This window comes from Mesocricetus auratus, unplaced genomic scaffold (assembly GCF_017639785.1).
Source record: "Mesocricetus auratus isolate SY011 unplaced genomic scaffold, BCM_Maur_2.0 Super-Scaffold_15014, whole genome shotgun sequence".
NCBI lineage: Eukaryota > Metazoa > Chordata > Mammalia > Rodentia > Cricetidae > Mesocricetus > Mesocricetus auratus.
Window position 1 is genome coordinate 30,059,327 of NW_024429186.1, and position 15,902 is coordinate 30,075,228.

Sequence of the window (15,902 nt, forward strand, 5' to 3'; positions counted from 1 at the left end):
CGGAAGTCCTGCCTTTTCTCTCCTGCCTAGCTATTGGCCATTCAGCTCTTTATTAAACCAATCGGAAGGTGCCGTAGACAGAGGCACATCTCTACAGTGTAAACAAATATTCTGTAACAGCCAGGGTTACCATGGTGGCTTCTGCTTCAGAGACCTATGGACCTTTTAAACTTTGTGTTTAGTTAGTTCATGATGCTACATGTGTTTTCACACCCAGTGCAGTACAGACAGGGCTAGATGGTGTATGCTTGATTAGGACCTTGAGTGTAGCTAGTCATATCAGATGCATCCTGTATAATGTATGTGTATCTTCATGAGTAAGCAGGACTACCCCGTCTCTGGACAGACAGTTTCTAGCTCCCTGGAGAGTGTCTTGAGTCTCCCAGTACAGTCTTCTAAGTTCTATGTCAGACCCTTCAACTCTGATTGCAGTCAGGCAGCCAGAATTGTTGTTTTAGTTAGGGTTACTATTGCTGTGATGAAACACCATGTCCACACTAACTTGGGGAGGAGAGGGTTTATTTGGCTTACACTTCCATTCCACTGTTCATCATCAAAGGAAGTCAGGACAGGAACTTAGGCAGGGCAGGAACCTGGAGACAGGAGCTGATGCAGAGGCCATGGAGGGTGCTGCTTACTGGTTTGCTCAGCAGCTTTCTTATAGAACCCAGAATCACCAGTCCAGGGGATGGCACCACCAACAATGGGCTCAGTCCAACCCCATCAAGCACTAGTTAAGAAATATCCTGCAGGCTTGCCTAGAGCCTGTAGGTGGCATTTTCTTAATTGAGGTTCCCTCCTCTCAGATGACTAGCTTGTGTCAAGTTGACATAAAACTGTTGAGCACAGTTGCCTTTATGGCAAAATGGCTGCTGCCATCTAGTGGCTAACAGCTTTTTACTTAGTCCAACACTCAGAGAACCAGGGATGTGCACTGTAAAGCAGCTCTGAGTCATGGGCCCAACTGAACTAGTGGCTGTGCTTCAGAGTGGAATAGGAAATGGTTTCTCCCAAAGGGGACACCTGCTGCTTTATGTAGAACTGGGCAGCCTCCTGGGCCAGGTGGACTGTCTTCTTGTCTACACCCACTTGTTGAATCCTCCTTTTGTTAGTTATAAACTCCAAGGTAACCTATTCCAAAGTGGAAATAGAGGGCCAGAGAGCCCTGGGGCTTTTGTGACTTAGGTACCCTTTCAAAAGAGGTTAATAACTGGCCTTTTAGAAGAGTGTACTTAGTATCTGTTTTCAGCAGGTGGCACTGTTATGCTGGTGACTAGTTTCATAATATTCTAGCAGTCCTTAATGGGGGCATGTGTACACCTGTGTGTATGCGTGTGTATGTCTGTGTGTAGGGGGTGACTGTGTACTTGCATGTATGTGTACACGTGTGTATGCGTGTGTGCATGTGTGCATGTGCAGTGTGCATAGAAGTTGATACTGAATGTCTTCCTTTGTCTCCACCTTATCTTTTTAGAGAGGAACTCTTTCTGTACTGGAGCTGGCTGACCGGTGGACTCCAGGTGTCCTCTGCCTGCTCAGTTCCGGGATAATGGGCACTCTACCACACCTGGGTTTTGCATCTCCACAGCTTTCTCTTTAAAGCTGAATTCCCTTTCCTTTGTCTGGGATTTATTTCCCTTGGACCACTGGGAGGGAACAGGGCTACCTCTCTGTATAGAACAGTCCTTTGAAGGAGACAACCCCCTCTGATACTTTTTTTTTAAACAACAAAAATAAATCTTTATTTAAAAAAATAGCCAAATGAGCCATGAGTCATCAGGATAGAAAAGCATCCCCCAGTTCCAGAAACACCAAGAAACATGGCATATTTAAAGACATGCTAGATGAGAGGAATAGCTGTCCCCTTAATGAGACGGGGACTTACATACCCCAGAAGCCCTTCCTTCGCTGCAGAGCTGTATGATCTTCACTGTGGAGCTAACCCGATTTCTGAGTTCTAACTCAGGAGCATGACTTTGTCTGAGTTTTCTTTTCTTTTCTTTCTTTCTTTTTTTTAAATACAAGCCCCCTTTTTTTATTTAAGTTAGAAACAAGCTTGTTTCACATGTCAATCCCAGCTCCCTCTCCCTCCCCTCCTCGCCCGCCCTCCCTACCAGGCCCCCAGTCTCCCACCCAATCTCCACTCTGATCCCCAGGGAGGGTAAGGCCCTCCATGGTGGATCTCCAGAGTCTGTCATTTCATCGAGGGCAGGGCCTAGGCCCTTCCACAAGAATCCTAGGCCTCCTCAGTGACACTCACATACAGGGGGTCTGAGTCAGTCCCATGCTTTCCACACAGCCATCAATCTGGGGACCAAGAGCTCCCCCTAGTTCAGGTCACTGTTTCTGTGGGTTAAACCAGCCCAGTCTTAACTCCTTTGCTCATCATTTCTCCCTTTCTGTCACTGGATTTCAGGAGTTCAGTTCAGTGTTTAGCTGTGGGTATCTGCCTCTGTTTCCATCAGTCTCTGGATGAAGGTTCTGTTTCCCAGACTCTCTGGCAGTGGGATTGTATGCTGGCACTCCCCTGATTCATGTCTAAAATCCATACATGATACTTTTTGAGATCAATACAAGCTGTACATTCAGCAGTGGGTACCCAACAACAGTACACTGAAATGGCCCCATGAATTACTGAAAACTTGGGTCAGACCTAATCAGCTAAACTTGGCCTCTTTCCTCCTTGAACTAGTGAGCTTAATAGATCTGGTACCACCCAGAGAACATGTCATTTACCACGCAGAGAACATGCCATTTCATGGGGTGTGAGAAATACTGACTGGGGAGGTAGAGAACTTTCCTCACTTACCTCCTCACTGACTTGGCACCACTCCTTCCCCAGGGTTCTTCCCTCTGTCCCTGCGTCCTGGGCTTAGAGGCCCTTTGTCTTATAGCTCTGTACATACTGCAGTCCTTAGTGCCTTCAGTAATCCCTGTATTCCCCCTCCGCCCGGCCCCCATGGGTAGGAGGAGATGGGACCTCTATGCACGAGCTCTGAGTTTAGGTCCTTTTCCTCCCTGGAGTTCCCGAGCATACTAAGAGAAATGTATGGTCTTCAGTCTGCTGAAATAGCTGAAGATGACGGAGAGGGATCAAGGTATTTAGGGCTCTGCGCCAGTGAACAAGGCACATGTACTTTGTTTGGCCTTGGGCACACAGCTTACCCAAGGATCTTTCAGTGGTTTTTATTTGTTTGGTTTGGTTTTGCTTTTTGAGACAAGGTCTTGCTGTGTAGACCAGACTGGCCTCAAAGTTTTTAGCCACCTTTCTGTCTCAGCCTTCTAAGTGCTGATCTTAACAATGTATTAATTAATTTTTCAATGCTATAGCCTAATACCTGAGAGGGAAAGGAGGTTTATTGGGCTCACAGTTTTATGAGGATTACAGCAGGCCATCATGGTGACTAGAGTGTCTTGCTGCACAGTGGTGGGAGGCTGAACCCAAAGCGCCTCACATCTTGGTGGGTCAGGGAGCAGAGCACTAAAACTGGTATCAAAGGCCCCAGCTACCAGCCATAATCTCCCAAACAGCACTACCAATTGTTCAAACACATGCACCTATGAGGGGCATTTCACATTTAACTCTCATTGTAATCGGCGGACTATGAATAACAGGGTAATGATGTTCTGGGGATGGGGGAAAGCACTTGTTTGTTGTTCACAGGCCCAGGGTTTGCTCTCTTAAAAGCGCAGGCGCTGGGGGGATAAAGGAAGGAATAGAAGAATAACAGGGTCCTTACTGCTGCCCTGTTTCTTCATTAAACTTGTTTATTAAGTAGAACATTGCAGATAGTGCTATTCTTGTTGCCCACTGCTTCACTTGGGTAAGAACATTCACCACCAGGCTTCAAGTAGTCTTCTCTTGTATTTGTATCTAACTCAGCCCATGAGAGCCCTTATCCCTTCTTGTTCAGAAAGCTAGGTATGTCATCAGCCTATGTTTGTGCTCCATGTTGACAGGGTCTTGGATATGTTTTAGTGTGTTTGCAAACTGAGAATTTAACCTGCTGCTGTTTTATGGGTGTCAGTAGAAGAAAAGTCCTAAATCAGTGACAAAGGAATTTATTTCTCATGGCACAGCAAAGAGAGTAGCCTGTGTGCAGATGAGTGAGGCCTGTGCATTCTTGCCTGTAAAAGCCTGACAGAGCCTGGAACTGCCTTTCCTGACACAGTAGTAGCATCCAAGAGGAAAGTGTATGTTACAACTGATTTTATTTGAGAAACTTTTGAAATAAAAATCCCATGTCCTTCTGTTAGTCTGTTTCCAAATAGACTTCAAGACTAACAGAAAATGTTGGGACAGTTCAGTGTCCAGTATGTGTGATAGAACTCTTAAGTCTACAAGGTTCCTTTCCTTGTGTTACCTGAGTTGAACCCTAACCTCCCTGGGAGGGACATGAAGAGCATGGTTTTGTCTTGTGACATTAGTAGTTGGTGGAGCTAGGAATAACTCTCCTTTCTGCGATCTGTTTGGTTTACTCTACCCTGAAGTTAATTCTCTCTTTAACATCACCATCTTACTGTCAGTATCTCATTGCATCCTTGGCTGATCCAGTAGCTTTAGTCTTCTGCCCATCTACTAGGCCCAGTGAATTTAAAATAAATGAGACCTGAACATTCTTTGGAAAAAGCATGAGTATGTGATGATAGGGAAATAATGGCTGTTCATGGAGGCTGACCTGGGGCATAGTCACTGGGAAGCCAGCTTCTTTTGAGTTACAGAAAGAAAATATCAAACAGCTAGGCTCTGCTGGATGGTGTGGCTGCCTTGTAAACCCTTCATGCAGGGCATTAAAAGGCTGATGTGGTTGTGGCAGAACAAGACTTCACATTGGGTTGGAAAGTTAAATATTAGATTAACATATGTACTTGCAAAATAACATAGGCTAGACACAGGGTTTGGAAATGCTCTTAGTGAAGAATTTTGGCTTCTATAGACAGCTGGTCATTATAACAGGTCAGGCAGATGTGAGTCAGAAGGTTGATGAACAGCATCTGACTGGGCTCCGCTGTGATACCTTGCATTAAAGGCCTAACAGTGTAGCAGTGCGTATTCTAAAACCCAATGACCTCAGAGTGAGAAGTTAGCAGACTGGGAAGACATGGCCTTACAAACCCCTTTCCATGTTACAGGAAAACACTGCTGCTTTCAAATAAACTGATAGAAATTCAAGATACAGAAGAAACTATATTTCATTTAAATTTATGGTAACTGCTGGGTAACTATTTGTTAACTTTTCTCATTGTTGAGATCTAGGTTGATAGCCAGCTTTAAAGGTTTTCCTCAAAGCACTATGTCCAAAGTTTTGTTTTTAAGCCAACCTGCATATGACATGCTTGAAACTCATGACCTTTGGTGTTAGTTGTAACTTTAACTATGGTTTATTAAATTTTTACGTTTTCCCTTTAGTTGGGATGAGACTCACTTTGGAAAAATGGGAAGTTACTATATCAACCGCACATTTTTCTTCGATGTACACCCACCTCTGGGAAAGGTAAGCAATGTGGTGATAATAAGATAATCTCTTATCTGGGCAGATGACTTCTAAGAACTGGAGCCAAGTGTTAGGTGTGGACTTAATTCTTAGGCTTAAGAATTTCCTCAGAATTCCATGACCAGGTACTATGATAGAAAATCTTTGGTGTTTTTAGGGCTTCTCTGGGTTCAGAAATGGAGAAGACCATCCACCAACTGACAGATGGATAAACAAATGTGTATCCTTCCAGCACAAGGATACACAGAAGAATGCTCTGATACAAGGAGGTTCTTCTCAGGATGATGAAATGTTCTAGAATAACCTTGTAGATATGTTTAAAACTACTTTAAAATCATTAGTATATGTTATGTGAACTTTTTTCAATTTTATAAAAGAAAATAGGAGTATAATATACTACATAAAGGAAATATAGCTTAGAGGAGCTTAATCTATAAAAACTAAACTTTCCCTTCTCTTGATTCCCAATATACATATTGACCCGGTCCCCTAGCATTTGATGATTAGAGATTCTACCAATGAGATTTGTTTTACTCTTTTAAAAACAGTTTGCCCTGAGAAGACAAAATGGATTAGTTTTAGTATTCACAAAAGCCTTTCTTCTTAACTGTAGACTCAGATCTTCAGATCTTGGGGTACTGACATGGGCAGGGAGAATTAAGGATAGCAGTCTGTCAGGTTGACCCAAGGAAGCATGACTGCCTAGGCTGAGGACCGGGGACAGAACCCCTCCAGGGACGGTGTGTAGAGAGGTAGGACACAGCCCAATTTACAGTTAGTTCTGAGCCTAGGAAAGGGTAGAAAAGCCTGGCCTCTTCCTGTCTGCCTTTTAACAATAGAGACAAACAGTTGTGCCAGGATCTGTGAAGCTCAGAGCAGCTGGGTCCTTCCCTCCTTCCCTCCCTCTCTCTCTCTCTCTCTCCTTCCTTCCCTCCCTCCCCCTCCCTCCTTCCCTCCCTTCCTCCCTCTCTCTCCTTCCCTCCCCCTCCCTCCCTCCATTCCTCCCACCTCCCTGGGGAAATGCCTCTGTCTTTGCATTCTCTTTCTCATTTCTGTCCCTTATCCCTCCTGTGTAGCTCCTTGTCTTCTTTTCCCTCTTCATTGTGATTTGGAGCCTCTTCTTTCGGTAGAAGGCCAGTCTCCCAGGAGTGAGAATGCCCAGGACCTTCCCTGAGAGCTGTCATGTTTCATTTCATAACAAATGAAGGAAAGAAAGCTTCATGTGCAAACCCCTCACTGACCCTGCCCTTCCAATTATGGAGTGTTTTCCTTTCTAAATGTTCAGTCTGCACTATTCCCAAGAACTTAGCTGTGGCACAACAGAGGGTTTGTTTCAAGCAGCAAGCAAGCTCTTTAGACAAAAGATTTTTTACTCTGCAGCAGCTGCAGGACAAAATGTCACACTGGCACTTCTATGGCCAGTTGTCAAGGGAAACCGAAGGCTATGTATGCAGCTGGAGAGAACTGGGACAGAGGAATCTTTTTTCCTAAACGTTTCATCTTTGTGCTCATTCCTCTCTCCTCAGATGCTGATCGGTCTTGCTGGCTACCTGACTGGATATGATGGCACCTTTTTGTTCCAGAAGCCTGGGGACAGTTATGAGCACCACAACTACATGGGAATGAGAGGAGTAAGGCTTCCTGCTTTATATAGACAGACTAATCCCACTCAGAAATGTTACAGTTGGAAGCAGCAAGTGTCGATGGAGGGACTTTGCAGAATGGGGAGAGGAGAATGATTGAGCCGCTAAAGTAGAAATCTGAAAATGAGTTGGGAAGGAAAGGAGGAAAGGCCACAAACAGCACAGAGGTTGCTCATGAGCCGCGCACACTGCAGCCTACCAACCCATGCTTGAGTGGTGTGTCTGCCAAGCTTCCCTTCAGATTATGGCATCTTCACACTGTCTCCAGGTTCCTACCTCCTTCCTCACAAAGGAAGTAGGGCGCGTAGGAGTCTCACTCTCAGGAGGCTGCATGCCTACTCCAGTCCCTCTGCACCCTGATTCCCAGCATCAGCTTAATGGGACATGACAGAGCCTAAACACTCAGCTCCCTGGGAGCAACCTAATGAGACCTGTGGAAGCTGGCCTCCAGCCTGAGTTCTCCAAGCACTTTGCTTCACAAGTTAGATTAGGTGACCATGTGCTTTCTGAGGCTGATCACTGGATTGTCTGTACAGTCCTGCATGCCGTATTAAACAGGGAGTGCCCTGCCCCTAAGTTCACTCTTCCAAGTGACTTTTTTTTTTGCCATAGGGTCTTACTATGTAGCCCTGCTGTCCTGGAACTCACTATGTAGACCAGGCTGGCTTCAAACTTACAGAGATCTGTTTGCTTCTACCTCTCAAGTGTTGGGATTAAAGGCTTATGCCACCACACCCAGATCTCTCAAGAAATTCTTTTGCAATGTTGGTACAGGAGACTGCTGGCTGTGATGGGCAGCCATGCCTCTTCCTGTGAATGTCACTGATTTTATGCCAGCACACGTGCCAGGGTTCCGAGTGGCATGCCCACGGCTTTATGTGGCTTCACTATGGCACTTCCCGTGCTACTCCATGTGATTTTGAATCGCCTATACCATGCTTCTTTTGTCAGGGACCTCCATCTTAGACGTTAGTATGCCAGGTCAGCTGATGATTTGACAGCTTCTGCCTTCTTCCATAGTTCTGTGCTTTCCTGGGTTCCTGGCTGATCCCCTTTGCCTACCTCACCGTACTGGATCTGTCTAAGTCCTTCCCAGCAGCCCTGCTCACTGCCGCCCTTCTTACCTTTGGTAAGTTGTCTTAACCTGCGAGTTTCGGGAAGTGGGCTGTCACACATGTGGCTGGGTGGAAATCAATACACTCAAGTGTCACATCTGTGCAGTCAGCTCTTTTTATTGTTGTTGTTGTTTGGTTTTTGAGAGAGGGTTTCTCCATGCTCTGGTACTTGCTCTGTGAACCAGGCTGGCCTGGAACTCTCAGAGATCCTCCTGCCTCTGCCTCCTGAGTGATGGGATTAAAGCCCTGCATCACCACTGTCCAGCCTAATTCTTAATTAACTTAAGAACTGGGTAAAATATATTATTACTAGTAACACTTAGGTGTATGATTACATCTGTGAGTCGTGTGTGTGTGTGTGTCTGAAGCATGAAGTTGACAGTTGTCTTCCTCAATTGCTCTCGACTTTATTTACTGAAGCAGAACCAAATCTCACCAATTCCAGTGAGTCTTGTTAACCACCTTTCCTTGAGGATGTGTCTCTACCTCTTGTGTGCTGGGATTATATGTGGCTTCCATGCCTGCCCAGCTTTTATGTGGGTTCTGGGGATCCAACCTCCAGTCTTCATGCTTGCATGACAAGTGTTTTTCCAATGAGCCAGTCCCCTTTATAGTCTTTCTTTGGGGCATGGCTAATCCTCAACATAGGTTCTTTTTAAGTTACTTACATTTGCATGTTTGTTTGTATCTATGTTAATGGGTTAATTTTGTTTCTCTTAGGTTAATGTTGTTATTAGTTTTCATCCCCTGAATTTATTACAACTGATGAGAATGCGGGTGCTCAGAAGTAGTAGTGAAGCAGAAAATAGCAATAGAACTTAAGTGTTTTCTCTGGATCCTCACCTGGTAAACAAGGGCTAACTGTAAAAGTAGTCCTGGTGCTAGCTGTATTCTTCTTAAAGTGAATTATGACCTTGTGGTGCTTTATATGTCAAGAAGGCCAGGCCAGTTTAGGTGGGTGTGTTAGGGGCTGTTCAGACAGGTGTGCTGCTCTGTTTCAGTGGATATGACAAGGTTATAGGAGTCCCTGTAGTGAACTAATGGCTTTTTCCTTGTATGTATTTTTTTTTCTGTAGTGATTCATAATCAGTCATTTTTTTCATTTTCTATTTGATACCTGTTTCCTAGGCACCTGCCCTATACCTGGCCACCTTTTGAGGCCTCAGAAAATACACTGATGAGATGCTGTTCTCATGGAATATACCTTATAGAAGGGCAGACAATAGGCCAGTACATTATTACCATATGATAAAGCATGTTACTTTTCTTTTAATATTTAAATTTATTACTTTGTATGTGATGGGGAAGCACATGCACAGGTGTCATGACACACCAATGGGAATCAGAGAATAGCTTACCATAATTGATCTTTCCTTCCACCACGTGGGTGAGAGGGATCAGGGCATTAGGTATGGTGGCAAACCTTGTAATAGAGCATCTCAAGCAAATGGTGCCAGGTTAGACACAAAGCAGAGTGGAGATCGATGCTATGTTAGATGGGGTAAGCAATAAAGAACTCCCCAAGAAGATACTGTCTAGCAGAAGCCTGAGTAAAACAGGATCAGCCTCCAGATTTGTGAGGGAAGACGGCAGGGAGAACAGCTTAGATCGTAATCCTCATACAGTGCTTAATAGAGGTGAGCAATAACGGGAGGCTGGCACAGTGAGGGTGAGCAGGAATGTTGGGGTTGAGTTTAGATAGACATGGGGCCATACAGCATCTGGGAACTGACCTGAGAAATTTTTAGTCTAAGTGAGATGAGAAGACATTGGAGGGATTAAGTGGGAATATGATATAACTTAAGCTTTTTTTTTTTTAATTGGTCTGGTACCTATGTAGGGACTCAACCGTCAATAAAGATATCATATAAAATAAAACTCTTCTATACATCTGTAGTTTGCAACTGTATCAGCTGGTGGCTTCTTTTTATGGTAGAAATGAGGAAGTGGCCTCCGGGCTGCTCTGAGTAGATGGCATGAGCTTTTGAGACGCAGGGCCTACCGGTAGCACTGGTACTGCTTCTTACCATTGGGCTCTGCTGTGCCCCAAGCTGAATCCTCCTCCATGCTGATAATCCAGTGGAGATCAGTGGCCGCCTAGTCATGATTGCCAGATGCTTACTTGCAGTGCAGAGAGAGGGACCTCTTCCTGCTGTTGGAGTGTTTGGTTTTTGAGCAGCAAGTTCCTGTTTTCCAGACACGGGATGCCTCACTCTGTCCCAGTACATCCTCCTTGACCCTATCCTGATGTTCTTCATCATGGCTGCCATGCTGAGCATGGTCAAGTACAACTCCTGCGCTAACAGGTCAGAAATACCGTCTCAGGTGGGGTGGGGGTGGGGCAGGAACCATGGCAACCCGCAAGTTTGATTGTGGCAGGGCTGGTTGGGGTGTTTGCAGGACTTGCATTCAAGCTTAGTTTAAGAGGAGCATACTTTCCATTTGTTTTTTTTTAGATAATGAAAAATTTCTAAATGTTTCCTCTGATAGATGCTTTTAGTTTTACTTTTCACAAAATGAGAAATTGTTGATTATCAAGAGGTGCTGATATGTAAAGTCAGTTTGCAACTGGGGAGGAGCTTATGGGCGTTATAGAGGAGTCCTGATGCTGCCTCCTCACTATGCCTTATAAGCTGTCCCTCAGCAAGGAGCTCTGGGACATGTCATCCTTTACATCCTCCATCCGGGAGGGGAAGACACCATTGTAAGCTGCCTCAGAGGTGCTTGTCTCAATGTAAGAAGCCCTGTGCTTAGCCAGGAACAGCATGGAGCCTCCCCAGAACACTGTGCTGCTTTCTCTCTCACACTGACTTGCCTGTAGTTTGAGGCCTTCACAGAGCACAGCCTACTTGGAGCCCTGCCATGGTTCCTTGGGGTTAAGAACCCTGGAGGCTTAGGGTGCAGCATAGCTGCCTGAGTACTGTCCTATTGCTGCTCTTGATTTCCCAGTTGATTCTAGCTGCCAGACTGAACTGTGTCTTATTGGTTCCCAGGCCTTTCTCTGCCCCCTGGTGGTTCTGGCTCAGCCTGACTGGCATTAATCTCGCTGGTGCTTTAGGGGTCAAGTTTGTTGGTCTCTTTATCATCCTTCAAGTTGGACTGAACACCATCTCAGACCTTTGGTACCTGTTTGGAGACCTCAGCCTTTCACTGGTGAGAACTCAAGTGCCTGTGGATGTCTTTGTTCCACAGTCTCTCCCATGGGCCTTTTCCTGCTTCTCCTGTGTGTGGAGGAGGTGGTTGTGCACTGTGCTCTGTGTTGTGCACCATGGCCAGACTGGACAGGCACAGCTTTCCTTTGTAGACAGCAGGATATCAGACTGGCCTGACTGAGGGGCTGGAGTGGTATAAGAGAGTAAATGGGGTAACCACCTTGCAATTCTCTCTTATTGCTGTCCCTCCCTACCTCCCTTAATTTCTTTTAAGTCACCCAGCCAGAGGATTCTATCCCGCTGGACTTCTGCCAAGTCCACAAGGGTGTAAGAGCTTAGGTTAAATGAATGGGCGGACTCTAAACTTTTGAATTCACAATTTCTTTTCCTGACTCAGGGCATCCATATTTGGAAGTCAGTCAACACTGTTAGGATTTTTCCTGACTCGGGGCATCCATATTTGGAAGTCAGTCAACACTGTTAGGATTTTTTTAATGACATTAGTAATCAAGGGCTGATTCGGTGCCAGACACTGTACAAAATGGTTTGCTTTCATTATCTCATTATTGAAATCCTGGGTGGTGAGTGGTCATTACCACTCACTGATTTTACAAATGAAAAACATGGAACCTAGAGAGATAACTTTCCCAAGGTCCTATGGGTATTACAGGTAGTAAGGGGCCATCTATGACTCAAGCTTGGGTTAGGTGAGCTCCAGGGCTCAACTACCAAATTTCCAACATGTTTATTCATTCAGAAAACATGAAGATCATGTACTAAATGCGGAATGTTGGGAATGTACTGGTGACTACATTATCCCTGTCCTCTTGAACCTGTGTGTGGGGGAAAGGGGAGAGCAGAGGGGAGACACCAAAGCTTGGGTGCTCCAGGGGGCCTGTGAGGAAGTTGAGGCTTGAGGTTAAGGCCAACAACAGTTGGTCATATGATAAGGGACTGGCACAGTCAGTACAGGGAGCCTTGGAGGCCACTGTTGAACTACAGTTTCATCTTTACAGTGGTCATGGGTGCAGTGCCTGGAAGGACATCAGAGAGCTGACCCATGTTAATCGTGTGTGCGTGCGTGCGTGTGTGTGTGTGTGTGTGTGTGTGTGTGTGTGTGCGTGCGTGCGTGCGTGTGTGTGTGTGTGTGTGTGTGTGCTCTCTAGCACACGTGCATGCGTGTGTGTAGTGGAAGGTAATATAGAAAGGCCTAGGGTTTTCCACCCATTATTCTTTCCATTGTGACTCATACTATACGTACAATGATGTTTCATGCACCCACCACCTGTGGTGGCTTCTGTTTGCAGGTGACTGTGGGAAAGCACCTGACTGCTCGAATCCTGTGCCTCATAGTGCTGCCTTTGGTGCTCTATATGACCATTTTTGCTGTTCATGTCATGATACTGAATAAAAGGTACAGCCAGAACCTTTCCAACCTCTTGCTTCTGGTTTGTCTCTGGCACCTAAGCCTATGTAGGCCATGTGAGGTTAGGATGAAGGAAGGAACTCTCCCCTGCCCCCTTGTGTTCTCTTCTGCATTCTCAGGACTCAGAACACCCAGCCTCGAAGGAGCCAGAGTGTTCTCTAAGAGCCTAAGTGTCCCTATCTCCATCAGAAGCCTTTCACTTTAGTGAGGATGGATACCAGGGTTGCAATGAGACTAGAAGTACTGATAACCAGGAGAGACACCCTCATTTCACAAGTAGCTACTAAGCGCCGAGAACTGGGTTTAGCATTATGCATAATCTCATTTAGCTGTCATTATTGGTGAGTTCTTTGGACTTTTTTAAAAAAAATCTCCTGTTTAATAAATGAAGAACCAAGGTTAAATAAGGTTAGGGATATTGCCCAAGTCAGCTTGATAGTTAAGTGGCAGAAGTGAAATTGAAGTTTGGACTGTAGTTTCTCCAACTCCATTATCCGTGTTTCTTTCATGAAACCACCTTGCCATTCAGGTTTTCACGTCTCCTTTTAAATAAACTAAGGGTTTCTGGGAAATGGCAGCTTCTACTCTCTTAGCTTGCTTGACTCTCTTCTGCTTCTTTCCCCGCAGTGGTCCTGGCGATGGCTTCTTCAGTTCTGCCTTTCAAGCCCGGCTTTCAGGGAACAGCCTTCACAATGCTTCTGTCCCCGAACGTGAGTGCTTGGCAGAGGGTTTTTTTTTTTTTCTTCCTGGGAGTTGACTTGGGAAAAGCAAGTCTGAAGCTTGGTTTTTTTTTTTTTTTTTTTAGCCTATATATAGCAGACTTGGAGAAAACCCAGTATTACAGTATAAATACTCAAGAGTCCGTTACTATAGTACTCAAAATAACTTCTCCTTTGTAGCTTCCAAAGCTAGCTCTGTAAGAAGGCCATTTCAAGAGGGTCTGGTCACAGAGCAAGGCCTCTAGGGGCAGTTGTAGGCTGTCACAGTGTTCTGACAGTTTTATGCATGTACTTATTCTCAGGAAGTAATTAACAGATATTCACCCTCCAAAGATAGTCTGATGTGAAGGACCTTCATTCATGTGTTAAGTACATAAAAAAACCAGGTGAAGTGTCACATACCTTTAATCCCGGCAGAGGCAATTAGAGCCCTGTGAGTTTGAGGCCAGACTGGTTTACATAGTGAGTTCCAGGACAGCCAGAGCTACCTACACCCTATCTCCAAAAGAAAAAGAGAACAGAGATGGAATACAGTACTGGGGATTGAAGCACATGCTGAGTCAGTGCTAGCAGGCAGTTAAGGGATCCCATATACATGCATATAAAAAGGTGTGTCTTGGAGTTGGACCTGGAAGGATGAGTGGAGTCCAGTAGGTATTGAAGAGCAAGAGGTCATATCAGGCAAGAAGGGATGGCATGCTCAAAGCTAAGGGCAGGGTAAAACTCAAGGCATGGGCTATTATATTCAGAGTCTGAGTTGGGAATAGATGATGAGATTTGAGATGCTTGAGTAAGCTACTGGAGACCACATGGAGGTTTCTGAGCAAGCAGGCAGCTAGGAATGCTGTGCATTGTGGAGTTAGCATGACTGGAAGGAAGTATAAGATGTCAAGGAAGGAAGGGGCTTCCACTAGGAAGTCATTGCAGGGTTGTACCCAAGGATCCCTAAGGATCAGGACAGCTAAGAGCATACCCAGGGAGGACCAGACAAGGGAGGAAAAAAGGTGTCGGTGAGGCCCCATTTTGCTCTTTACTGTATCTAGTACCAGGAATACAGTGGGCTCCACAGACTATGAAAGGAATGAGAACTTGGAAAGCCAGAGAAAGAAAGCCCTGGTTTGGAGGGGCAGTAATGTGGAGTTAGTCCTTAGGGAGTTTAGGAGACGTTTTGGAGGTGAGGTGTGGATGCCGTGGTAGAGACTGCATGAGGAAGGATTGAGAAGCTCTGTGGAGGAGCAGTCTGTGAGGGAGTGTGGATCTGAAGCAGAAGTGGTCAGTGGTGGGCAGAAGGGAACTCCCTCTTGAGTTGCTTCCATTGGAGCGAGAAGGCAGCAGGGACTCCAGCTTTAGGCAGGCCTGGGCCCCATGGCCTCTGAGCAGATGTTTGAAGCTTGTGGCTTGCAGCCACCACCCACCCACCCGCAAGGCAGGAGCAGCCTGTCATCTGTCTGATTGATGCCTCTTTTCCTCTAGACCTGGCGTATGGCTCTGTAATCACTGTGAAGAATCTCCGGATGGCCATTGGCTACCTGCACTCCCATAGGCACCTCTACCCTGAGGGCATTGGTGCTCTCCAGCAGCAGGTGGGTAAGCTCTAGTGTGCTTGGCTACAGCCACACTCAACCGCTCTCTGTGACTGAACCTGTCATTCACTTTCTTGCCTAGCATCATTCATTCACCTGCTTTCTCTTGGTTGCAGTATTCTCCTCACTCCTCTTCCTTCCTTTGGCTAACCTTAGCTTCTTTGGGTTTCAGCTCAGAGGTTCCTCTGTCTATCTCATGATCCCCTGCCCCCTCCACACACAATTGGTACCCCTCTGCCCTTTACCAGAGGCTTTCTTGGCATTCTGCTTGCCTCTGGGGAACCCATTTCATAAGGAATTGTGAGAGTTCATTTCTCCCATCCTATTGCCTGATCTTGGAAGGCTCACATGCCTAGCACAGTTCCTGGCCTGGAGGGTGATGAGGAAATTTAAGAGTTATGACTACAGACGTGGGAACCAGACTGGATTCCTCAGGTTTGAATCCATACAGGCTTGACTCTGTACAGATGTCTTAATCATTTTGTGGTTTAATCTCCTGATCATAGGGGAAAATAAGTATCGCTCCTCCACCATAGGGTTATTAAGAAGACAGAATGAAAGAACACATGCAAAGGGCACGTATGCAGGTGTCATGTTAGGGAGTGCCCCGGGTGGAAGGTGCCCGAAAGCAGGAACAGGATAGTGCAGAGTTTGGTGGGCCAGATTGAATTTGTGAGAGTGCATTTGACTCTGTTCTGGGGAGGCAGGGAAGTGATTGAGTGATGAGGTATGATTAGATTAAGTTTAAAAAGTAGCACTAGTAGCAAGG

At 45.7% G+C, this 15,902-nt stretch overlaps 1 protein-coding gene across 1 annotated transcript in view; it reads left to right on the forward strand.

Annotated features, from left to right (window-relative positions):
- Positions 1-15,902, forward strand: part of Pomt2 (protein O-mannosyltransferase 2) — a 43,769-nt gene that overhangs the window by 3,683 nt on the left and 24,184 nt on the right. The window contains 8 exon segments of the mRNA XM_005083999.4: positions 5,411-5,495; positions 7,022-7,126; positions 8,159-8,267; positions 10,451-10,559; positions 11,247-11,406; positions 12,713-12,819; positions 13,459-13,541; positions 15,024-15,133. Of these exon segments, the coding sequence (XP_005084056.1) occupies positions 5,411-5,495; positions 7,022-7,126; positions 8,159-8,267; positions 10,451-10,559; positions 11,247-11,406; positions 12,713-12,819; positions 13,459-13,541; positions 15,024-15,133 (868 nt within the window).